Source organism: Schistocerca nitens, chromosome 2 (genome assembly GCF_023898315.1).
Source record: "Schistocerca nitens isolate TAMUIC-IGC-003100 chromosome 2, iqSchNite1.1, whole genome shotgun sequence".
Taxonomy (NCBI): Eukaryota; Metazoa; Arthropoda; class Insecta; order Orthoptera; family Acrididae; genus Schistocerca; species Schistocerca nitens.
The window spans coordinates 686,461,085-686,488,705 of NC_064615.1; the positions used below are offsets into that span (position 1 = coordinate 686,461,085).

Below are 27,621 nucleotides of genomic sequence, written 5' to 3' on the forward strand. Positions count from 1 at the left end.
ACGATATTAGATAGATTTCAAGGGTTATCACACATCTATCTAGTTTGATATTACCCGTCAATAATTTGTCTGCTGTGCCAACCTTTCATCTCATTCATCTCAGAGCACCACTTACAACCTTAACACCACCCGAACAAGTGATGAAGGCCCAACGATACCGACCAACCGCCGTCTCATCCTCGGCCCACAGGCGTCACTGGATTCGGATATCTAGGGACATGTGGTTAGCACAGTGCTCTCCCTGCTGTATGTCAGTTTACGATACCGGAGCCGCTACTTCTCAGTCAAGCAGCTCCTCAGTTTGCCTCATGAGGGCTGAGTGCACCACGCTTGCCAACAGCGCTCGGCAGACCGGAAGGTCGCCCATCCAAATGCTAACCCAGCCCGCAGCGATTAACTTCGGTGATCTGACGAGAACTAGTGTCACCACAACGGCAAGGCCGGTGGCCACTTACAACCTACGTCCTAAATTATTTTCTACGTGTATTCCAATGTCTGTCGTTCTCTATAGTTTTTACTCTCTACATGAGTACCATGAAAGTTATTCCCTGGTGTCTTAACAGACGACCTATCACACTGTCCCTTCTTCTCAGTGTTTGGCATATATTCTTTCCCGCTCTGGTTCTGCGCAGAACCTTCTCATTACTTACCTTACCAGTCCACCTAATCTTCAACATTCGTCTGCAGCAGGATATCTCATATGCATTTATTCTATTCTGTTCAGGTTTTCCCACAGTCGACGTTTCACAACTATAGAATGCTGTGCCGCAAATGTACATTCTCAGAAACATTTCCCTCAAATTAAGGCGTATGTTTGTAATAGTAGACTTATTTTGGCCAGGAATGCATTTTCTTGCTAATGGTCGTCTATTTTTACGTATTCCTTGCCCGTCCGTTATAGCTTATTTTGCTGCCTAGGTGACAGAATTCTTTAATTTCATCTGCTTCGTGACCATCAATCCTGATTTTAAGTTTCTCGCTGTTCTCATCTCTGCTAATTTTCATTACTTTCGTCTTTCTTCTATTTACGCTTTGACCACCTTCTGTATTCGTTAGATTTTTCAAACCATTCAGTAGATCCTGGAATTATTCTTCACTGTCTCCGGGGACAGCAATGTCTTTTGCGAATGTTATCATCGATATCCTTTCACCTTGATTTTTAATTCCACTCTTGAACCTTTCTTTTATTTCCATCATTGGTTCTTCGATGTATAGATTGAACAGTATGGGCGAAAAACTACATTCGTACCTTACACTCTCTTTAATCCAAGCACTTTGTTCTTGGTCTTTCACTCCTACTATTCCTTCTTGGCTCTTGTACCTGTTGCATATTACCCGTCTGTCCCTATAGCTTATTCTGTTTTCCTCAGAATTACGAGTTGATTCATTTAATATTTGGCACTGGAGATGTTCAGCAGAGTACGTGCTGAACAAGCTTCTCCCTGATGAGGAAAAGGCGAATGACTAGCAACGTTACACGGACTTACGAAGACAAATGGATGACACCTACACAAATGTCACCGTTACTAACCTTTAGACGACGCAGTTAACCGCGCGCTGGAAGTAATACAGGACACACAAGATACATCAGGCGCCTTCGAAAATCTCTGGTGGCCTGCCTTGTTGCAAGGTAAAGAGAGATGCTTACATCAACAGTCTTATACATGAACTTACTCGACTACAGCAAAAGTAGGGCGCAGGAACAGTATAGGTTATCAAGAATCTGACAAAAGTATGCCAACAGGGCTCAATTTGCGGGCCAATATTCTGGAATATTTTCTTAGAACCACTCCCAAACAATCTGGATGAAGATGATATGGTGAATGGTACAGTAGCCTATGCTGACGACTTCCTTATAGTCATAAGTGCAAACTCGAGAGTGCAGCTCGAAAGCAAGGCTGCACAACTCCTTATAAAAATAAGTGACGGGTGCAGCCATAACAAGCTCACAATCGCGGAAAGCAAGGCAGCATATTTACTGATGAAAGGGGCCTTGCAGAGAAATCCCGCCATTACGCTGAGAAAAATAACAACATACCTAGGGATATACCTCGACGAACGACTGACATTCAACGAGCACATAAGACTTATAATCGAAAAAGCGACAAGACTAATGCTCGAACTCGCTACGCTAAACTCAAATCACTACAGACTATCATTACAGACACTGCGTACGTATCACACAGTCTTATTTGAATCTGTAATGTGTTTTGCGGCACATAGACTGTCACTCACGATCCAAAAAACCATTGTGAGCCGTGCAGAAAGAGGTGTATTGCTGAGAATGTCAGGGGCATTTGGCACACGTCCATTGATATCACAACATAGCCTATTGACGTATCCATTATACACAGAGCAGCAGCATACTGGCTCAAAAGGAAAAGGTTGTATAAGGCGTATGAGGTAACAGGGGAACATACTACAGAGAAACGCCAATTAAACCTTCGGAAGGTACATGGAAAAAAGAATGGGAAACATCTAACAAGGGACACCGGGTATTCTCCTTCTTCCCAAACATCCAGGAACGGCTGAGGTTCAGACAAGTTGACCCAAGTCCTGGTATGGTACATTTCCTGATTGGCCATGACCCTTACCCTATACTCCTGGATTGCTTTGGCCGTAGCCAAAGTGATAAATGTGAATCTGTACATCATAGATCCCCGAACACGTAACACTAAAATGTGGCACACTCGGACACGTAAGGCTGACGTCATAAATCGAAGACATACGGCAAAATTTAAGAGATCCACATAACTGGAGCATGGTTCACCGCATCGCAGATAAAATATCAAGAGCGCTACACAAGACTTAACAAGCAGCAACGACCATACACAAGACCACGATCTGAAACATGCCCTACACCACAACATGATGCATGGAACAACAGAGATTCAAACACTGATATGGAAACAGATTAACATGTAGACACAGATGATTACATGTACCCACCAAAATCACCAGCTACCTATACGGCATAATAGCAGATCACACGACTGCAACAATACGACAAGTAATACATACATGGAATTTAGAAATAAGTTAATAAGAGAAATGTAAGAACGAAATATCCTTTTTGTACAAGTAAAATAAGTAATTATTTAGTTCTTTCGATCATTATTTTCAAACAAGTAATTGTGTAATTTGCGAAATGTGTAAGATCCAAACTCTAAAACACGTGAACTTTATAAGATTGTGCATAAACATACATACGCATCACAATAAGATACAAATACATAAGACAAGCGCACCAAATAGGTAAGAAGCGCTCTTCGGGGAGATGAAGCTCAAAGTCGTCTCCCGAGGCTCCTCTCCCGCTTACGGCGCGGTTAAGTGGAGGATGCAATGTAGTAACAAACAGAACTGTCATACTTTATACACAAAACAAGTAGGGTATATCACAACATGCATACATATGGTAGTAGCTATAGTAGAATAGAATATGCTAATTCAGGTGAGACAGGGCCCGAAGTGTTTACCGAAGCGTTCCCACTTGAAATAGTTAAGTAAAGGAATTTCTTTTCCTATCTGAGTCTTTCCTTTCGTATGTTGTTTCCTTCTTCAGAATATAGTAAATTTAGGTTTATTTTTCCTCCCTCTGAAAAATCTTACTTTACGTTTCTCGTGTTATTTTCGTTTTTTAAATTAATATCCTATTTACACAAAAAATAGTACTAAAAATCTGAAAATTTTCTATTTTGTAGATGGAATGTTAATTATCCTATCTGCCTTACTTGATCTTAAATCTTCCAAACCACTCTCTAATTATGGTTCTAATACTGGGTCCCCACCCTCTTCTATATCAACCCCTGTTTCTTCTTTGAACACCAGACAAGTCTTCCCACTCACTAAGGCTTTCATTGTACTCTTTCCACCTATCCGCTCTCTCCTCTGCATTTAACAATGGCATTCCCGTTGCACTTTTAATGTTGCCACCCTTGCTTTATAATTTCACCGAAGATTGTCTTGAATTTTCTGTATACGGAGCAAACCCTACCAACAATCATTTATTTTTCGATTTTTTCACATTTTTGATGCAGCCATTCCGCCTTAGCTTCCTTGAACTTCTTATTTATTTCATTCTTAAGGGATTTATATTTTCGTATTCCTGAATATCCCTGAGCATTTTTGTACTTCCTTGTTTCATCGATGAACTGGAGTAATTCTTCTGTTACCCATGGTGTCTTCGCAGTTACCTTAGTAACATTATGTTGGGCTGTTCTTCTATTCTATAGAAGAATGACTTCACAGGGATTTTTCAGGTAGGTTACAACATTTTGGTCTATCAGACAGGGACGTAACAACTAGGCTGGCTGAAAACGAACGCTGCTGGAGTCTGCAGTACTGTACTGATATGGGAAACTCACCATCGCACTCTCTTCATATTTAGTGGTAACATGGCCCAATAGATAGCCCGTCAAACACCCAATACAGATCAAGCCTGAATACAGGAAGAAGATGTACTAAACTGGGAAAAAAGAAGCAAAATCGAAACAGTGAACAGTCTAAGCTAAAAATGTGCAGCATCGAGCGACTTTGAAAAGGCACGGTGCCATCATTCTGTGGTCACGGTGTTGGACAGCGAAGGGGGAGATCCGTGTTCAAATCTCCCTCTTGCCTCTATTTTCTTCGCAGAATTATGAACTGTCCGTCCGGTCATTTATTTTTCTGTTCGCTGTATTTAAATCTGTGTCTGTGTCGTGGTGTAACGTGCTTTGGCAGCTGTGATTTGTAAGGAATGGACCTCCAGTCCATACCCATTTATTTGTTGTCTTCATTGATTTACTTGCGACGGTAATATATTCGTACCACATGGCTCATGGTCTATAACCAACGTATAGTATGACACCTCCCAAGACGACAGATGGAGAACAGACACATCCACAACCAGACAGAAAATTCATAATTTTGTGGAAAAAATGGGGTACGAGGGAGATTTGATCACGGGTCTCCCGCTTTCCAGCCCAACTCCTTACCCACACAACCAGGACGCCATAATTCTTGCAGTCCGCTCGATGTTGGACATCGTCAGCTTTGACCGTTCTCTGTTCTTATTTTTCTTCCTTTTTTAACAGTTAATTACAGCTTCTTCTTGTTTTCATGCTTGATCTTTCTTCAGACTTTGACGGGCTATCCTCTAGGCCATCTGGGCTAAATACGTGGAGGGGGTGCAATGGGTAGTTTCCCCTGTGAGCGAGGACTGAGTGAGGGCCAGCTACCAGCCACAGTCCCATGTCCTCCGATTATCAAATAAAACCCAAAACTTAATCTGATGGAAGCCCTGGAAATCAATGGACGTCAGTTCACCACCTTTGAAATTATGAAACTGTCGTGCAAAGACATATGCATAATGTACTACGTAGGAGTGCAGTATCGAAATTAAGAAACATAGCTTCCCTGTACACCGAGTACAGCTACATCCACCGCCTATGGCAAGATTTTGCAAATATCTATATGGCATCGCCTCTTCAAAGCTATGTAGGCTGTTGTTTTCGCCGACAGCCATTACAGCTTTGCAAACTGTGAAAAGCACTACCAAGTGTCAGAGATTTCCTTAAATTGACTAAACTGTAGGAGTGTCTTAGTATGCAAAAATAAATGTATTGAAACTTCATGCATGATGCCCGAACTTTTCACGTTTATCAGTCTTTATGAAATCAAATGTCCTGCATTATGTGTGGTACTGTGATAGGATTTTGTAGGCGCATTTAGTGGTATATGTGGAAACCGTCTGCGAGTGGAATCAGTAGCACGGAATTAATAAATTTAAATGTCATCGTGATACTGCAGTTTTCATACTTCTCACAATTTGTGACGTCATACGTTCTGAATTATGATAAGCAAGTGGTTATTACTGTTGCCTGACAGTAAGGGATGTGTTTACCAAACTTCTTTGAAATCACTCCACTGGTTTAGGAGGAGATGTGACACACACACACACACACACACACACACACACACACACACACGTCCATTTATATAATTTGTATGGATTATTACTACCGGTTCCGGTCATAATCCATCGTCTTGGTACATGTAGAAATATGAAACAAGAGATCAACGATATAAATAACAAAAAGCATAGATCGCCATAGACATAGCAAAACATACAATAATACGAAAGACCGAATAGTGCTGCTCACATCAGCTGTTTTGTTACTGTTTGTTAATACGTAAAACATACACATACACACACACACACACACACACACACACACACACACATATTGTTTCTTTGCATTTATCAGGCTAATAACCGGCTCTTATTATTGCGTGAATAACATTATTGATAATATTGCCTGGAAGTTACCAGATACTTTTGTTTCCCACTTCTTTTTAATAACATAAGATAGTATTTTCCATTTTATAGGGAATTGTATTGATACTGATATTATATTTAGTGTTGTATGTGGTGCCAATGACAATAGCTCCTCCATGTAAAACACTGATTTTTGGTTGTGTATTACTGGTAGTATTATAGCTTGTAATGTTACTGGATACTAATCCATGCTAGCTACTGTATTATTTTTGACTGATTGTTATTTGCCATCAGTCGCACACATGACAACGTCAAAGGATTCCTATATACTTGAATTTATTCGATTTAGCAGTAGTACGTTAAAATTTTTATGCCCTTTATAGATGGATACTGTTCTAAAATGAACTCCTCAGTTGTTAGTATGCAATACTTACGGATTGGTGTTTCATTGTATTGGTAAGAGAATTACTGCTCTTGTTATTGGTTTTTTTCCTGTATATTATCATTTTTGCCCTCCAGCTCTTCGTAGTAAAGGACAAGATGTTGTATCTTTACATTTAAATGACATAATCATTACACTGAGAGTATTTTTTTCTTTCTTATGGTGCCTTCGATAATACCTGTTCCATATCAAATATTAAAAATGAACTCTTTCATGGTGGCTGTTGTATTTGTCTTTTCTGACTTGATCAGCTGTGCTACTTTCGCACTTTGTTAGCAGTTATATAATAAACTGTTTAGATTATAAAATTAGAAGGAAGGTCAGCGTTGGCCGTAATTTTGATGATTTATTAACAGCCAAATCGATTTTCGATCACATTTAATGTCATGTTATTTGTATATTTTTCTTTTTTATTAGTCCAGCAATCTGACACCGCTATTTTACCTGTTGATTTTTACTCCTGCATGTTTTTTTAAGTGTTTTGAAAATAACACGCCAGTGTATGTTGGCAAGATGTGCATTTCCCCCTTCCTTTTGCTATGCGTTTTTAATGTACAATTTTAAAATTTGAAATATTCAATTAATGATTTGCAAGTGCACATTTGCTATTTTGTGCTAATCTCCCGCCAAATAGACTAGTGTTAAATCTTCACGTGACACATGTCACATGCCCGCATCTCGTGGTCGTGCGGTAGCGTTCTCGCTTCCCGCGCCCGGGTTCCCGGGTTCGATTCCCGGCGGGGTCAGGGATTTTCTCTGCCTCGTGATGGCTGGGTGTTGTGTGATGTCCTTAGGTTAGTTAGGTTTAAGTAGTTCTAAGTTCTAGGGGACTGATGACCATAGATGTTAAGTCCCATAGTGCTCAGAGCCATTTGAACCATTGAACACATGTCACATAGAGGGCGTTCCAAACCCCTGTCATACCGAGGTCTGCTGTATAGGTGAATGTAAACAGCGGCTTCAGTTATTGTGATCGTTTCATAGCTTCTGTTACTCCTAACAACTGAACACCAATGCCTACGAGCTTTAATTTGTACTCTAAAGGTATGTTCTTACCAACAATTGGTTTATACTCAGTTGTATTTGTGGACATTTATTTCCTATTCACTGATCGCTATGTAAAAATTTTTAACTTCCAGCACTGAAGATGATCATTCGAAAATCGATTTGGTTGTTAATAATTCATCAAAATTACGGCCAACGCTGACTTTCCTTCTAATTTTATTAATCCAATGGTCGTTCTTCACACAGCACTCCATGGAGTCACCAAACAACTGTTCATATTGTTTACGTCAACCACTTTGCTTCATCTTTATGCCTGTATACCAGTAAATGTCTTTCTATGCCTCAATTTGAGTCGTATGTGAGTAGTATTGTTTATTCTTCAGTTGGTATCGTATGATCTGTTATTCTTATGAAGATAAGTGTCTTTTGTTAAATGTATAGTTGGTCCCTTTATTTGCGTTTCTCCAGGTAGCAAGATGACGGTTTATGACCGAGACCGGTAGCAATAATAAATGAATACTATACTGCTCTGTGTCACGCACTTTTCTAAACTTATTACTGCTGCTGATAAGCGCCTGAAGGATGCTACTGGTTTAACTTCCAGGAGGGCAGGATGCATAAGGCGTGCAGATGCGCTGAAGGTAGGATATGAGTGCAGTGGTGCAGCAGTGATCCTGGATTGGTGATTAATACTTGTCGCAATTGGGCTATCCTATTAATCCATGTGTTTCGCTGGTCTCCAAGAAGAGGAAAATGTGTGGGAAATGAATGCGTGTTTGGGAAAGTAGTGGGAAGGTGACGCTGAGCTCATGTCCTTCTAGGATTTGAGGGGATTTAAAGAATTTAGGATAGGCGGAGGTCCATGCAATGTTGGCATATATTAGTATGGAGTGGACGAGTGTATTATAGGTGTGGCTAATGGCTGAAAGATGTACGCACGAGATGCGGCGTATTAGAAATTTCAGCAGCTTTAATCGGTCACGGGGTTTGTATTGTATGGTTAGCTTGTACAAATTCCAAGCTAGTTATCTGTCAGGTTGTTTTCCTAAATGCCTTCATGACTTAGTAAGAGGAATGTGTCGGCTCTAAATGAAGAGAAGGAAATCTGAATCAAAGACCGTGGTTTGATTTTTCTGTGGATTTGATAGAATTTTCCTTGTATTATACCATTCGACCAGGTGATTCGTGTGAAATTTGAGAGAGGCAAGAGAGAGAGTTGAAAGGTAAAGTATGTTACTAGATCGGCGGTGTCGTCAGCATGTTGTAGGAGGAAGAACAGGTTGTGGTGAGTGTATGTTATGAATGTCTGCAATGCACAAAATACGCGTGTTTCTCTTCGAACGATACTGGAACTGGATATACACTGAAGCGCCAAAGAAACTCGTATAGGTATCCATATTCTGATACAGAGATATGTAAACAGGCAGAATACGGCGCTGCAGTCGGCAGCGCCTATATAAGGCAGCAAGTGTCTGGCGCAGTTGTTAGAACAGTTACTGCTGCTACATTAGCGGGTTATCAAGATGGGACGCAGCATCTCTGAGGTAGCGACGGAGTGGGGATTTTCTCTTACGAACATTTCACGAGCGTACAGTGAATGTCAGGAATCCGGTAAAGCATCAAATCTCCGATATTGCTGAGGCTGGAAAAAGATCCTGCAAGAACGGAATCAACGATGATTTAAGAGAACCGTTCAACTTGACAAAAGTGAAACCCTTCGCAAATTGCTGCAGATTTCAATGCTGGGCCATCAACAAGTGTCAGCGTGCGAACCATTCAACAAAGCATAATAGATATGGGCTTTCGGAGCCGAAGGCCCACTCGCACTGTTGATGACCGCACGACACAACGCTTTACGCCTCACCTGGGGCCGTCAACACCGACATTGGACTGTTGATGACTGGGAACAAGTTGCCTGGTCAGACGAGTCTCGTTTGGAATTATATCGAGCGGATGGATGTTTACGGGTATGGAGACAACCTCTTGAACCCATGGACCCTGCATGTCAGCATGGGACAGTTCAAGCTGGTGGAGGCTCTGTAATGGTGTGGGGCGTGAGATTTATTGGAAGAATCTTAAGGAAATGCAATCCGAAAACAAAGGAAGTAGGTTACAGTACACATGTTCGCCCACTGCTTGAATACTGCTCACCGGTGTGAGACCCGTACCAGATAGGGTTGATAGAAGAGATAGAGAAGATCCAACGGAGAGCAGCGCGCTTCGTTACAAGATCTTTAAGTAATCGCGAAAGCGTTACGGAGATGATAGATAAACTCCAGTGGAAGACTCTGCTAGAGAGACGCTAAGTAGCTCGGTACGGGCTATTGTTGAAGTTTCTATAACATACCTTCACTGAGGAGTCAAGCAGTATATTTGCTCCCTCCTACATATGTCTCGCGAAGAGACCATGAGGATAAAATCAGAGAGACTAGAGTCCGCACAGAGGCATACCGACAATCTTTCTTTCCACGAACAATACGAGACTGGAGTAGAAGAGAGAACCGATAGAGGTACTCAAAGTACCCTCCGCCACGCACCGTCAGGTGGCTTGCGGAGTATGGATGTAGATGTAGATGTAGACGCAGTTGGAGTGATATGGGACCCCTGATACTTCTAGATACGACTCTGATAGGTGACACGTACGCAAACATCCCGTCTGATCACCCGCACCGATTCATTCCCATGGTGCATTGCGACGGAATTGGGCAATTCCAGCAGGACAATGCGATACTGCTTACATCCAGAATTGCTACAGCGTGGCTCCAGGAACACTCTTGTGAGTTTAAAGACTTCCACTGGCCACCAAACTTGGATGCATTGCAACGTGGTGTTCAGAAGAGATCTGCACCCCCCACCCCCTCCCCCCGTAATCTTACGATTTCAAGGACAGCCCTGCAGGATTCATGGTGTCAGTTCCCTCCAGCACTACTTCAGACATTAGTCGACTCCATGGCACGTCGTGTTGCGGCACTTCTGCTCTCTCGCGGGGGCCATACATCATATTAGGCACGTGTACCAGTTTCTTTGTCTCCTCAGTATATATGGGTGTTGGTGTTCCTTCCAACCGTTCTAAGACGCCTGATTCTTAGCACTTATAACGACATGTGCCTCGATGTTGCAGCTGTCGACGATGGGCAGCCCCGCTGTGGACGTGCAGCACTTCCTGTACGGCAGCACCAGCGAGGAGGTGCACCGGCGGCAGCTGGCCGGCCTGCTGTCGCTGTACCACGCCGAGCTGCAGAGCACGCTGCGCGCCCTCGGTCTGGCCGCCGAAGCGGACGCCTACCCGCTGGACAAGTTTCTCGAGGACATGGAACGAGCCGCTCCAGTCGGTCTCTTATACAGCACCTTCAACGTCGTTTTCCTCTCTTCGGGGCCCCTGGCATCAGAAATCAACAAGTTTTTAAACGATAATAAGTACTCTGGACAACTTTTTGCGAAGGCTTATGCAAACCCGTACTCTCTTTCCTTTCTCAAATACCTGACACCCTTGTTCGAAAAGAAAGGGTTGCTGTGACGAGAGGTGAAGATTGTTTTTCCCTGTTTTACTATAATGTCAGCTCAGATAAAATTCTCAACTTCTTTCACATCTCTGTCTAAACTTTAGGTTTCTAGACTTCTTTTCTGCCTGCCCCCCCTCCCCCCCCCCCCCCCCCCCCCCCCTAGGCGAGATGGTTCAAGCATTCCTGTGCACTGATGCTCGGCTCAGAATCCTATTTTGAATCCTGGTGATGAAAGCACTTTTCACCAGCAACAGTATTTTGCCGCCAAGGCGAAGGGAGATGGTGGCGCTAAATTCCTGATCCCCAAATCTATTGCCGACCTCCTCCGTTTGATGCAAGGAGTGAGGACAAGCGACACTGCTGATGATGATCCATCTGACAGATAGGTTCGTTACGCTGCTTGAGACCAGTAGGCTATGTCCCAGCACGGGGTTTCTTCCTTATCTTTCTCTCGGCACCGCATGTGCCCATGTGCGGCCACGCTTCAGTAGCAACGAGGGTGCATCGGTGTCTCACATCGCAAGCAGGAAAAGTGATCGCTGAAAATGCCTACGTGGGCAGCTGGAGCAGCTTAGAGTTAACGTCACGAAATTTAGTGACGATGAGAAGGAGCAAGAAATATCAGTGTACACGCAAAACGTGACGGTACGTACAGGGAAAATGTTAAAGTCGAGTGAGTGGCCTGTGTACAAATTACTGCAGGACCGGCAATCCTGACCGGATGAGATTCACTTATCTGCTACGAATAAGAAGAAGCAAAACGCGCACAATAGATATTCTGCTGACCATTTGGATGATCGTCTTATGAGGCGGCAATTTCTGAGACATTATGAACAACATAGTCAGTACGTTATCGGACACAACTGGACTACAGGGCTAACAAAGAATAATTGTTCTTGCTATGGGATTTAGTTTTAAAAGTACCCAAAATAAAAGACTTATCGTCTGTTAACGATACCACACAGATTGAGGGAAGGAAAGAGCTGGTCAATAGATAATTGAGGGGAAGTGCCAAGTATCACATTTACCACGAGTATCGAAATGCAGTGTATTCCACTTCATATGTAAATTATCTGAATCCAAAAAACTGAGAAGCTGTGATACCACAGAACTATGTTGCCCAAATTATCACGCAAAAAAATTGTAGTGACCAATTAGAAAGTAAACACTTTATTAAAAACGTCCTAAGGGCCATGGCAGGAAACTGACTGATTATAAGGCCCAATAAAAAAGTTTTGTTTAAAGCACCGTTATATGGAAGCAATTAGTTTTATTGGTGATCATACAAGTGCAGACACAAAGCTTCAATATTTTAACTGACAGTACTGTAGTCAACAAAAACCATTTCAATTTTATTTCAAAATTTTTATGAGATCATACCAAAATTAAATTTAAGAAAATATATACAGTATTGACATCTGTCTCTTACAGAACTCCATTCCAAACAGCTGTAATATTTTAACTATAGTACAGTAGTCAATAAAAACCATTTCACATTTATTTTAATTTTTCATAAATCCTAAGAACACTAAATTCAAGAAAAAAGAATCATTCGGTATTGACTCCTATTTCTTAAAGAATTCAGTTCTTGGGATCAGATGTTGCAAAGGTTTACTATAAAACTGCCTCTGCCTTTGAGGAAGAAATTGGAACGATGTCAACAGATATTTCTGTTTGGGAAATGACAAACATGGATGCTCTTTCGAATGAAATACGCCATGGTCTGTATCCTCCGTCTTCCTTCCTCTTTAGAATACCTTGATATTTTTCCATTCTTCGTTCAGAATAAGATCTTTTATGGTTTTTGTTGTAATAAATGAGTATGAGAGACCTTGATCGTACTACATGTGGAGGAATAGTCAACAACACGGTATACGTATATCTCGAGGTATAGCGGCCTTGCTTGCATTTCTAAGATTCCCTATAAATGTAATATCTCTGTCGCTGCTATAGAAGGCTGTGTCCACTAACTAAAAACCTGTGAGGCTGACTTGAGGACACCTTGACGCATGGTCCTTAGAACTCCATTGGGAATCACTGCTTGCCACAAGGTCGGTGCATCATCTACCAGTGAGTGAAATATTTTCTCCGGAATGTAACTTTTGGAACGTGCAACAATGTACTGAGAACATAATTGCACCGAAAACACGTTTTATGAATAAAATAGCTCTTAGGACGTTTTCCATTCCCACTCTTCAATTGTTTTGCCATCTAGAGTATTTTCGTGCAGAACTGTTGTGTGTAAAGCCTTCCACTTGGAACAATGCCTGACGGTATCTTGCTCTGTCCTCGCCTCCGTGTTTCTCACGCGTAAACACTACTTTGCTGCCACCACGACCAGGTCTTCAGCTCGCTTTGGTGGGTAATCCACATCCGTCACAGTCGCCTCCACTCATCACAGACTTAAGACACAGCTCGCGCATACCGCAAGGAAAGGGAGCAATGTGCATCGGGGAAGAAAACTCTTTGCTACTAGGCGGCTACTAGGCGGCTCAACATAACCTTCGGCACAGTCAACCGTGTCATAAGAGTCTTCCTTCTTCTGCCTCTTGCGTAAATCGTCGTTCTCATCATCATCTACCGTTTCACATTCGCTGTAACATAAAGGTATCCTCTAGGCTTCCCCACACTTTACGGTCTTGAGTTGTACGCATCCGTGTACTGGTAGCTCATCCTAAGATCGTTTACTCGTCTTCCATTACGTCTACCTATCAGCTTTTTCTTATGTCTTAGAATGCAGTAAGAAGCTCCCTTCCCCATATTTGCCGTTCAGTCGTGCACCATCGATTTAATTTTCTTTTCTTCCATAATTATGTTTTTCTCTTCAGTCTGTTGCCTCACCACTTCGTTTGTTTTCCTATTCCTCTTAATAATACCCAATAGGCATCTAGCCGTTTCTCGTTAAGCAACCATTGGTTTTTCAACTGTTTTAGCATTATAAATTCATGTTTCTCTGTTATATCTCAAAACTGGTACTACACACTGCATATTTTCCGTTTTAATTTTGAAAACTTTTAACAAAATACGAGTAAATTCAGTTCGTTTTTACTTTTTGAGTTATTTCTTTTCCTGCCAATTCCGTAGGTGCCTTTAACTTGGATAGTTACAAAAACTTGTCAATTACTTTCTTCTTTTAATTCTGTGTTGGATATTTCTCTTTCCCATGCACTCATTGAAGTTTTTTTTAATAAAATTCGTTTTCAGAACAACTTGTACACTCTCCGCATTAAATCTTTGCATTCGATTTCAAGTTCCTATGTACTTGATGTAAGAAGTGTTATAAGCAAATCGAAGGTAGGTTAGTTATGTTCAGTTGAACTGTATTACTTACTTGTTCATCCAGGTCAAAGATCTGAAAACTTCGTTTAATATCGCAAAGAACAATTTTGATGGAATATGTTTCCCTAATCCCAGATGTCACTCTGAATTTCCTATTATTCTGACGGATTCTGATGGAAGCTCTAGTGATGACGTTTTGAAGAAATCACTTTGTTATAATTATAGACAAGTATTATGTTTAATTACTTTGAATTTTAAAAGAATTTATACATGAGAGCTATCTTCTATACGCATTATCTAATCAGTCGCTCCTAAATGGTTACAGTGTACCTAGACTGTGACCTAGCCACATACTGCCAATCAGCATCCGAAGACGCAAAGACACAGTTTAGATTGGTGGTTAATCATTTCCTACCTGCTTATCCTTGTTCTTCCGAAGTGTAGTTTGTGTCATTACAGTACACACAGTTAAGACAGAGGCAGGTACTTGCGATTACTATAATCATTTAATTATTACTCTTGGTGTCAAAGCTGAGATTAAGAATTTACCAAAGATCATATTTTTGGTTAGTTAATGATGTGCACATTTACCACTGCTTTTATTAGTTTCCACTGGTGCTGTACTGAAATAATGCAAGACAATGAAACCACTGTCTCTGTCATAGAGTCTCACTAAATCATTAACTGGTGTGTTTGTTATCTGAATAAGTGGTTGCATGGAAATATTGCTCCTTACTTAACTAGAGGAGACCACAGGCATTTTTCTGCTGCTTGGCTGAAGACCTTTAATATCCATATGATTTTGATACAAAGCATGTGAGATTCTCTCTTTGAAAATGCACACAGTTGCATTAGCTCTGCAGCAGTCTTAATAATCACTTATTTCGGAGATAACTTAGCAACCTTTCAAGCTCTTTACATATACAAACAACTAAGAAAAGTAAAAAGATTTTCTGGACGTTTTGTAGTAATTAACGAACATTTTCAGCATGATTTATATTCTTCAGACTTGCTAAAAGGTATTCTCTCACCTTCTCACATACTATGACCCATATAATTAATGAATCAGACTTGCCTTTTTGTAGTCGTGTTCGACGAAACAAATACTCAAGGTGCTCGCTCTTACCATTGAATTCATATAATAACGATCAGGAAAGAGAAAACAGGTTATCTATCGTCTTGGAGTACCATTACATGCATTTATAATCCTCTCCTGTGTGTGATGTAGACAGTTTACTGTAGCCTTGTAAATAATATTCAGAGCAGAAAATTTCCACGATACCTCAGCTCTAATATTATTCTTGTCTCATGTTGTAGATTAGCCATACTTTTAGGACAATGCAAGGCACAATATATTTCAGCAGAAAAAATTAACTTCAGGCACGAAATAAAATCGTAGAGAACGCCTCAGTCTTTTACTGAGATGATACAACTCACTACATACCACTTCCGCTGTGCTCAGACTATTAATGGATCACACTTCTGACTTTCCATTACGATCACACTCACTAGGTCTTACGTCATTGACAGCATGATCCATACTGTGTCTTTGTCTCCCTATGTTCTCTGGTGCACACGTTAACTTTCGCACATTCCATGTCATCAATACTTCCGCACATCAGAGGTACTTAAAATCGGTATTATTTGGTGTGAGTGTGTACATCAGTCTGTACATTATAATTTTCTTTCATTTGTTGCTATACAGTTTTTACTGTTACATTGCGATACTAAAAGAATTCACATCACACGGTATATTGCAATCAAAAAATTTGTCTAATTTACACAAGAAATACAAAAGGACATATCGTTTAACAGTTTTAATGGAAAATTTGTGTATATCCGTCAGAAAATGTTGGTACTTGAGATTTCGCTGAAACTGAGTCGAAAGCATTCTTTCAAAATGTACCAGTTCCAATTACGAAAGTAATTCACACTCATTGCCCAATACTGCAATTTTGCTCACAACCAGGAAGTTCCCACTGTTGTGTATCCAGTCATAAACCTAGCTTGTTTCATTGCTTGATTAAAATCAACTGTTGATTACAAACTTTTAATAAACAGCTGTCTTTTGTAACTTTTTTTCTTTTTATTCACCTTAAATAGCTGAACCAGGTCCTACCAGTAGCTTCAGTGTGTTCTACAATTAACTGATAAATAGATTTGCATTTCAGACATTTGTACCAACAGGCTAGTCATACTGATTTGATAGAATGAAAAATACTTACCACTGCCATTAATGGGTGTGTACTTAGTTTGTATTTCAAAATAAATTCCATATCATTCAATAATACAAATTGTAACAAAAGTAGGATGTGTACTCCTCATTCTCTCCTGCACTCTTATTTCCTACATCAACAACCCAACTCACAGTAACAGCATATTTCAGTGATGTCTCTCACTACCTCAGCTACAATGCACATTTGAATTCACTCCCTGTTAAAGTACAGTTAATTTTTCCCAGTACTTTCATAAGAAACAATATGCAGCTGACAAATACAGTTAATGAGAAAATTATATGAAAGTCGATCCTGGAACGGTCTCCGGGTCAAAGGAGTGTCAGTCATCTTCTTTGTAACAAACTTGTATATTGGTTGTAAGAACGATCCTTCTTTGACCTTATTCTGCATTTTTTTTGGGGGGGGGGGGGCGTTTTGTCGTCTGTAGGTGATGCAAGCATTACAGGCTTGTTGTCAAATCATTTGACAATGGTAACTTGCCCATTGCCTTACACACATTGGTCAATAGCACTATGACCTTTTTCTTACCATTTCAGCATCAGCAAGGGGTCCACTTTTTTGGAACACTGCTCACTTGGATAACATTCATCTACTTGAAGGCCTTCAAGTAACCCTTCCGAAGCAAAATAACTCCATGTACACCTTGAATCCTTGAGGCAGTGATATGTTACGTCTCATTATTATTTTCCCACCAATATGGAGGTGATCACAGCCCTCTATGGTGGTGTGATCGTTTCTTCCATACACAAAAATGTCGAAAGGCAACCGACACAGGGAGGCAAAAATGTTCTTGAGACCACGTGGGTTTAGTTTACCGCTCACATATTGATTTGTTCTTCAGTCTAAACACTTTCTGTCTTGGAATTCTGATATAGCCAGCCCTAATTGTCTGCAGCAGAGAACGAATCTTCAAAAATTATCTTTGCTTATATCTTCTGCAACCACAGTTTCATCTACCGTTATTTTTAGTGAGTTCCGTATTGAGGAGAAACTGTTTCTTGACGTATTTTCGGCAACTTTAGTTGCACTAGTGGCACCTGCCCCTTACTTATGTATTCTGGGTTACCCTTAGTATCACACTGTGTAGTGATTCGAGAATTTCTGCGTAAATTCTAGAACCACTCGGCCTCCTACTGTCTCGAACACACGATATTTTAGATATGAGTGCGAGAAAGTGGAATCCTACCTACTGCACGTCACATGTTTGTGTGTGCAGGTTGTAAATGAGTCTCGAGCAGAATGTAGACATGGCGGTCGAACTGCACCGACAAGTACTTGTCGGTCGTTGCATGGAAGTTTAGTGATAGTGGACAGAAGAACCATGGAGTGTTTATGCTACTCTGTTCTAATTGTTTTGACCATTGTTGTAGTAACGTGAATTGTTGAAAGAGAACCATTAAAAACTTCTGTCTTAGCCTTGGCGAAGGGAACATAAGTATTCTGTTTCATGTTGAGAATGAACATGGTTTTTAAGCCAACTTTCTTTCACATGTAACTTAATTTGTTTCTAATGCTTGGAGACACGAGAGGCTTACGAAACAGTATTTATTTATGTGAAGTGTGGAATTTGTAAAATGTCGGACGTTAAAATATACGTCGTTAATTGAAGCGAATGAAACTTGGTATGTCTTCTTATTTTTATAAGTTGAAAGCGTCTTAAGAAATTCCTGTACCTAGCAGCATAATTCAGAGACGAAGTGAAAGACAGTTTGCAGCAGCAGGCCAACCAACAGGGAAGTTTGGCCAAACATTTCAAGTACGTCGTCTCGTAAAAGAAGTGGAAATATGCATACATATTTCAACACTTTAAGTCGTCCAACCATTAGAACTGCGATAGACGCACCAAAAGATATTCGCATTTCTTGTGATGCAGTATTTAAAGATTGTCCTTTGCGACAGATTCGAACATGAGGAAATGAGCTCAGACATAGTACAGGTAATATACGAGGGTGTTAGGAAATATTTATGTTGTTCCATTTCTTTCCCTTGCCACAGAGAAGCATCAAATTGTAGACTGGACGGAAGAGGCTCAAAAACATCCGTATGATCCCAATTTTCGAACACTTGAATCACTATCCTCTTCATATACATCTACATCTACATTTATACTCCGCAAGCCACCCAACGGTGTGTGGCGGAGGGCACTTTACGTGCCACTGTCATTACCTCCCTTTCCTGTTCCAGTCGCGTATGGTTCGCGGGAAGAACGACTGTCTGAAAGCCTCCGTGCGCGTTCTAATCTCTCTAATTTTACATTCGTGATCTCCTCGGGAGGTATAAGTAGAGGGAAGCAATATATTCGATACCTCATCCAGAAACGCACCCACTCGAAACCTGGCGAGCAAGCTACACCGCGATACGCTATCACGGTTACCAAATGACCCTGTGACGAAACGCGCCGCTCTTCTTTGGATCTTCTCTACTTCCTCCGTCAACCCGATCTGGTACGGATCCCACACTGATGACCAATACTCAAGTATAGGTCGAACGAGTGTTTTGTAAGCCACCTCCTTTGTTGATGGACTACATTTTCTAAGCACTCTCCCAATGAATCTCAACCTGGTACCCGCCTTACCAACAATTAATTTTATATGATCATTCCACTTCAAATCGTTCAGGTTCACTCGACATTTGTTGTCCAACGCTATTCACAGGTGGAGTAAGCGTCACATCACAGTCATCTTTGCCTGACCAGCCTTCTGCATCGGAGATACCACTGTCAGTTCGCCAAGGTTCTTCCAACTTTTTCAGTATTTCTTCAGTAGCTACTGAAACAAAATTATGAAAATATTACTAAGTCAGAACACAAATTGTTAATGAAAAGTAACTCAAATTGTTACGAGTACTTAAGGAATAAATGCTCCCATACAGTCCCATTATCTCATATATGACACATCATTTCCTGTTAATAAAAAACATGCAAATTTGGTAGATACTATTCAAATGCCTTATATAATAAGTCTCCATTATTTTCCAAACATATTTATATGAAATTATAGGCAATATACACTGAAGTGCGAAAGACTCTGGTATAGGAATGCGTTTCCAAATACAGATATACGTAAACAGGCAGAATACGGCGCTGAGGTCGGCAACGCCTGTATATGACAACAAGTGTCTGGCGCAGTTGACAGATCGGTTAGTGCTGCTACAATGGCAGGTTATCAAGATTTACGTGAGTTTGATTTAGACCTACCTACGCCCTCAGACACAGCAAAGGAGACCCATCTCTCGTAATTTTAGGTATGGAGCCTAAGCGTCATTTGGAGTATGATGGCTGTGTTGGAAGTTCGCATAAGAGGTTCTAACATTGCAGTGGGAGAGGTGTGACTAATGTGTGCTCAGGTCTATGAATTCTGCTGGGACAGCCAATTAAAAGAGGAGGATGGCGTAAAGTGTAAACGGGAACGCGGGAGCACGGGGGGAGTGATTTCATGACATTGTGTACTGGTATTTAACTTGAAGTCCACAGCAAATTGTAATAAACAAGGTCTAATAGTGACTACTGTTTTAGTCAGTAGTTTGATGAAACTTCCTATTCATCAGCTTGTGAGTAACAGCACCCACCTTTCACATATTCTGGTGCCACCCCTGTTCGGTAAATGAAGTATATTAAGTTATTCGTTGTGTGACACCTGTAGTCTGAGGGAAGTAATCTCATTATCGCTCACCATATATTTTTGCATGTTTTTATTATGTCACGTTTTAATATTTTTCTTGTTATGCCTATATGATTTTTTAATTTAATTAGAACTACTTAGTCCTAAGAATACCACGATGTGTAATGATAATCACACACTTAAAACATTTTATACAAGTATATATTGCATAATGGAAATTCAAATATTGAATGTATTTGTTCTTGTCACTTTTTATATTTTTGTATGCAATTTTCTGTATTTGAGATCAGAGGATTGCTCGTAAATAAAATGAAACCGGAAATCAATTAAGAAAATTTGCGATCTTGACGTAAGATTTTTATCTACACGTGGATTACCAGTAAGGTCACCTGATACAGCTCTTAACGACATCCACAGTGATATGTCGATGTCTCAACAGTGACTTCACATCAAATCGACGTGTACCACAGTTTATCTAATTTCTCTAATTCCCTTTGTATTGTGATTGTAGCATGTTGACCATATTTGCTCAGAAATGCCTAAAGTAAGAAATAGATTACAGCAGAGCCAGCCGCGGGCAAGCGCGGATGTTTTGCCTTGCAAATCACAACACAGCATTCTCACTTTGCGAATTGAGTCAACCAGGCGAGCAGTGGAAATAAAATAAACGTCATGTGACTAGGGCCTCCCGTCGGGTAGACCGTTCGCCGGGTGCAAGTCTTTCGATTTGACGCCACTTCGGCGACTTGCGCGTCGATGGGGATGAAATAATGATGATTAGGACAACACAACACCCAGTCCCAGAACGGAGAAAGTCTCCGATCCAAGCGGGAATCGAATCCTGGCCCTTAGGATTGACATTCTATCTCGCTGACCACTCAAAATCACGGAAAATCTAAATCTGGATGGCGTGTTTGAACCGTCGTCCTCCAGAATGCGAGTCTAGAGTGCTAACCACTGCGCCACCTCACTCGGTTTCACAGGTTATGGGAGTAACCATTGGCTAGTACCTGTTGGATGCACCCAGTGTAGCTTAGACAGTCATTCAGCACCTGATACAGAATCATTATCAGCGGTACGGTTGGTTGGTTGGTTTTGGGGAAGGAGACCAGACAGCGTGGTCATCGGTCTCATCGGATTAGGGAAGGATGGGGAAGGAAGTCGGCCGTGCCCTTTCAGAGGAACCATCCCGGCATTTGCCGGGAGTGATTTAGGGAAATCACGGAAAACCTAAATCAGGATGGCCGGACGCGGGATTGAACCGTCGTCCTCCCGAATGCGAGTCCAGTGTCTAACCACTGCGCCACCTCGCTCGGTATCAGCGGTACGTTTCACTTGTAAAGGCTACGGGCAGTTAGCTATTGCTGGCCGGGAGGCCCCATCCGGGGAAGTTCAGCCGCCGAGTGCAAGTCTTATTTCAATCGACGCCACATTGGGGTAACTTGCGTGCCGGTGATGAGGATGAAAATCATGATGAGGACAACACAATACCCAGTCCATGAGCGGAGAAAATATCCAAGACGGCCGGAAATCGAACCAGGGCCCGCTGCATGAGAGGCAAGCACGTTACCACTCAACTAAGTAGGCGGACATGGTTAATGTTTGGACTTAAGAGTCAGGTTATTATATTTTATTTTGTGTGTCTTTACGATTATTGGTGTGTCAAAGCGAGTTCCAGGAACGACGAGCTTTCTGCAGAGTCAGAGACGCAAGGTGTGTCAGAACTGGAGGCAGTTCGCAAATGTCATCGAAAATATAAGGGGTTAGTCCATAGGTATACGAATGAGAATAGCGTCACATGTTTTAGTGAAGAGTGGGCCATGGTAACGAAGAAGCATGCAGAGTTGGCAGAAGAATTTTGAGACAAAACAAGGTGAGCAATGAGTGTACTTAACAGTTGTGACAGAACACTGCGATATATGGGATGATCATACGAGAGGCTCAGTAGAGAGTACTTGACACATTTTAAGAGGATTGCCTACAGAGATGTCAAGAAGAGTATAGACATCGTGCCACACAGCTGTCGGATTAGCTAGATGACGAAGACATTGGCATGACAACTAGATTGCACATAAGACAGATAGTCTTTTGAAGCAGTATTAGTTGTTATAAGTGAAGACAAACGGGGCATGTGAGGAGTCTCGGTACAGTGGGGGTAACGGAAGAGGTCACAATTGATTCAGAGGTAGAGGACCTGGAAAGAACCAGATGTTAAACGTCACAGGGAACCAGAGGTCCACATAGGGTCATTCCCAGTAAGATTAAATGCTACTAAGGGTATGCAGAAGTGGACTTTACAATCAGAAGAATAACAGGAAAGAGGAATTGAAAGGTATGGTTGGACACAGGGATGCATGTGTTGTTTGTCAGTGAGGATCTTGTGGAACATAAGCAATAGAACATGTCATTTTATATAGAGTGGAAGTGGGAGTGGGAGATAATGGTGTCACGTTGCAGAGATCGGTAAAGCACTCCGTCTTTAGGCCATGAGTGGCCTACCGGTACCATCCGACCGCCATGTCATCCTCAGCGGAGGATGCGGATAGGAGGGGCGTGGGGTCAGCACACCGCCGGTCGTCATGATGGTATTCTTGACCGAAGCCGCTACTATTCGGTCGAGTAGCTCCTAAATGGGCATCACGAGGCTGAGTGTACCCTGAAAAATGGCAACAGCGCATGGCGGCCTGGATGGTCACCCATCCAAGCGCCGACCACGGTGATCTCACGGGAACCGGTGTAACCACTGCGGTAAGACCGTTGTCTGCGGGGATTGGTGGACATGAAATTCTGCCTGGGTATGATTCAATTAAAACAATGTGTAGAGCTTGTGCCATGCATGAGTGAGGACTATGACATGATTCTGAGGATGAATTTCTTGTATCAGCATTGCGTCAAAATAGTTCTCCAACAGCATATGGTGGAGCCTGACCGCAAATCTTTTCAGTTGCGTGGCACGGCTACCGGTGTAGCAATGCCACGGGCTGAGTCTATCACGGATGAAAAACCATTTAAGCTGCGAACAATCACGCTAAGGTTCGATTCACATAATTTTATACCTAAAGGTAGCAGGAAATCGCTTTGTGTTCATGGCGAGTCTAGCTTACCAGTAGGTATTTTGTGTGTGGCAGAAACTTTGGAAGTAAATGGAGTACTGGATCAGGCAGGTTATTTAGTGAAGAGAAGTGTTGTACATGTAGAAGAGAAATATAGTGAGAAAATTGTACGTGTATTTGTGGATAATTTCAGAATCGAGGATTTATAGTTAACGAAGTGGCTGTTGACGTCTAATGTTTGTATCCTAGAGGAGGAAGAGTGGGATGCGAGGGGTGTCGGCTACAGACAATTCCAAAACGCCATTGAAACTGCATTATGAGGGGAGGTACGTCACATAAATCGGAGTGATCGGGAATTGATGGAAGAATTACTTTTGGAATTTAGGGATTTGTTCTCCCCAGTAACATATTACACGGCACTGAATACCAGCAAGTGATGAATGACCGGTTCACCACAAATCATACAGATTCTGGAAGAATTTATCGATCGGCAGCTGAAGGAAGGTACTATTGCGGAGGATAATAGGTCATGGGGCGCTGGAATTGTTAGTATGCTCAAGAAGTTGTTGTTGTTGTTGTTGTTCTGGTCTTCAGTCCTGAGACTGGTTTGATGCAGCTCTCCATGCTACTCTATCCTGTGCAAGCTTCTTCATCTCCCAGTACCTACTGCAACCTACATCCTTCTGAATCTGCTTAGTGTATTCATCTCTTGGCCTCTACGATTTTTACCCTCCACGCTGCCCTCCAATGCTAAATTTGTGATCCCTTGATGCCTCAAAACATGTCCTACCAACCGATCCCTTCTTCTAGTCAAGTTGTGCCACAAATTTCTCTTCTCCCCAATCCTGTTCAATACCACCTCATTAGTTACGTGATCTACCCACCTTATCTTCAGCATTCTTCTGTAGCACCACATTTCAAAAGCTTCTATTCTCTTCTTGTCCAAACAGGTTATCGTCCATGTTTCACTTCCATACATGGCTACACTCCATACAAATACCTTCAGAAACGACTTCCTGACACTTAAATCTATACTCGATGTTAACAAATTTCTCTTCTTCAGAAACGATTTCCTTGCCATTGCCAGTCTACATTTTATATCCTCTTTACTTCGACCATCATCAGTTATTTTACTCCCTAAATAGCAAAGCTCCTTTACTACTTTAAGTGTCTCATTTCCTAATCTAATCCCCTCAGCATCACCCGATTTAATTTGACTACATTCCATTATCCTCGTTTTGCTTTTGTTGATGTTCATCTTATATCCTTGTTTCAAGACACTGTCCATTCCGTTCAACTGCTCTTCCAAGTCCTTTGCTGTCTCTGACAGAATTACAATGTCATCGGCGAACCTCAAAGTTTTTACTTCTTCTCCATGAATTTTAATACCTACTCCGAATTTTTCTTTTGTTTCCTTTACTGCTTGCTCAATATACGGATTGAATAACATCGGGGAGAGGCTACAACCCTGTCTCACCCCTTTCTCAACCACTGCTTCCCTTTCATGCCCCTCGACTCTTATAACTGCCATCTGGTTTCTGTACAAATTGTAAATAGCCTTTCGCTCCCTGTATTTTACCCCTGCCATCTTTAGAATTTGAAAGAGAGTATTTCAGTTAACATTGTCAAAATCTTTCTCTAAGTCTACAAATGCTAGAAACGTAGGTTTGCCTGTTCTTAATCTTTCATCTAAGATAAGTCGTAAGGTTAGTATTGCCTCACGTGTTCCAAAATTTCTACGGAATCCAAACTGATCTCCCCCGAGGTCCGCTTCTACCAGTTTTGCCATTCGTCTGTAAAGAATTCGCGTTAGTATTTTGCAGCTGTGACTTATTAAACTGATAGTTCGGTAATTTTCACATCTGTCAACACGTGCTTTCTTTGGGATTGGAATTATTATTTTCTTCTTGAAGTCTGTGGGTATTTCGCCTGTTTCATACATCTTGCTCACCAGATGGTAGAGTTTTGTCATGACTGGGTCTCCCAAGGCCATCAGTAGTTCTAATGGAAAGTTGTCTACTCCCGGGGACTTGTTTCGATTCAGCTCTTTCAGTGCTCTGTCAAACTCTTCACGCAGTATCTTATCTCCCATTTCATCTTCATCTACATCATCTCCCATTTCCATAATATTGTCCTCAAGTACATCGCCCTTGTATAAACCCTCTATATACTCCTTCCACCTTTCTGCCTTCCCTTCTTTGCTTAGAACTGGGTTGCAATCTGAGCTCCTGATATTCATACAAGTGGTTCTCTTCTCTCCAAAGGTCTCTTTAATTTTCCTGTAGGCCGTATCTATCTTACCCCTAGTGAGACAAGCCTCTACATCCTTACATTTGTCCTCTAGCCATCCCTGCTTAGCCATTTTGCACTTCCTGTCGATCTCATTTTTGAGACGTTTGTATTCCTTTTTTCCTGCTTCATTTACTGCATTTTTATATTTTCTCCTTTCATAAATTAAATTCAATATTTCTTCTGTTACCCAAGGATTTCTATTAGCCCTCGTCTTTTTACCTACTTGATCCTCTGCTGCCTTCACTACTTCATCCCTCAGGGCTACCCATTGTTCTTCTACTGTATTTCTTTCCCTCATTCCTGTCAATTGTTGCCTTATGCTCTCCCTGAAACTCTCTACAACCTCTGGTTTTTTCAGTTTATCCAGGTCCCATCTCCTTAAATTCCCACCTTTTTGCAGTTTCTTGAGTTTCAATCTGCACTTCATAACCAACTGACTGTGGTCAGAATCCACATCTGCCCCTGGAAATGTCTTACAATTTAAAACCTGGTTCCTAAATCTCTGGCTTACCATTATATAATCTATCTGATACCTTTTATTATCTCCAGGATTCTTCCAGGTATACAACCTTCTTTTATGATTCTTGAACCAAGTGTTAGCTATGATTAAGTTATGCTCTGTGCAACATTCTACAAGGCGGCTTCCTCTTTCATTTCTTCCCCCCAATCCATATTCACCTACTATGTTTCCTTCTCTCCCTTTTCCTACTGACGAATTCCAGTCACCCATGACTATTAAATTTTCGTCTCCATTCACTACCTGAATAATTTCTTTTATCTCATCATACATTTCATCAATTTCTTCATCAACTGCAGAGCTAGTTGGCATATAAACTTGAACTACTGTAGTAGGCATGGGCTTTGTGTCTATCTTGGCCACAATAATGCGTTCACTATGCTGTTTGTAGTAGCTAACCCGCACTCCTATTTTTTTATTCATTATTAAACCTACTCCTGCATTACCCCTATTTGAATTTGTATTTATAACCCTGTAATCACCTGACCAACAGTCTTGTTCCTCCTGCCACCAAACTTCACTAATTCCCACTATATCTAACTTCAACCTATCCATTTCCCTTTTTAAATTTTCTAACCTACCTGCCAGATTAAGGGATATGACATTCCACCCTCCGATCCGTAGAACGCCAGTTTTCTTTCTCCTGATAACGACGTCCTCTTGAGTAGTACCCGCCCGGAGATTGAATGGGGGACTATTTTACCTCCGGAATATTTTACCCAAGAGGACTCCATCATCATTTAATCATACAGTAAAGCTGCATGTCCTCGGGAAAATTTACGGCTGTAGTTTCCCCTTGCTTTCAGCCGTTCGCAGTACCAGCACAGCAACTCAAGAAGTTAGCAGATGGATTACAGAAGCATAGGTGTTGCGATTATCAACATCTGGATGCTAAGACTATAACGGAAGCCAATCCTTTCTTGAGTGTTATGGAAACCATAGAACATTTGGGCCAGTGCAAGAACTTTTCAACGATGCAATTAAGCAGAGGCTACCATCAGATAGAAGTCGCTCTGGACACAGGCTGCGACATGGTAGCGAATAAAACAGTGACCCGAATATAGAATAAATTTCCTTTACTTTACGTTTATGGTCACAAATTTTTTGTCATCAGACCACCGGTTTCGATCTACAATGACCATCTGCAGATCTGTTTTATTAAAACGTGTCCTAATGTACTGGAGTCATAGTGGCATTTGTGGTTCAAAATGTTTTAAATGACTCTGACCACTATGGGACTTAACATCTATGGTCATTAGTCCCCTAGAACTTAGAACTACTTAAACCTAACTAACCTAAGGACTTCACACAACACCCAGTCATCACGAGGCAGAGAAAATCCCTGACCCCGCCGGGAATCGAACCCGGGAACCCCGGCGCGGGAAGCGAGAACGCTACCGCACGACCACGAGCTGCG

At 41.5% G+C, this 27,621-nt stretch overlaps 1 protein-coding gene across 1 annotated transcript in view; it reads left to right on the forward strand.

Annotated features, from left to right (window-relative positions):
* The window catches only part of LOC126235255 (uncharacterized), a 141,116-nt gene that overhangs the window by 102,877 nt on the left and 10,618 nt on the right, over nt 1–27,621 (forward strand). Inside the window, exon 5 of the mRNA XM_049943985.1 lies at nt 10,825–11,031. Coding sequence (XP_049799942.1) covers nt 10,825–11,031 — 207 coding nt within the window. The remainder of the gene's footprint in view (nt 1–10,824; nt 11,032–27,621) is intronic.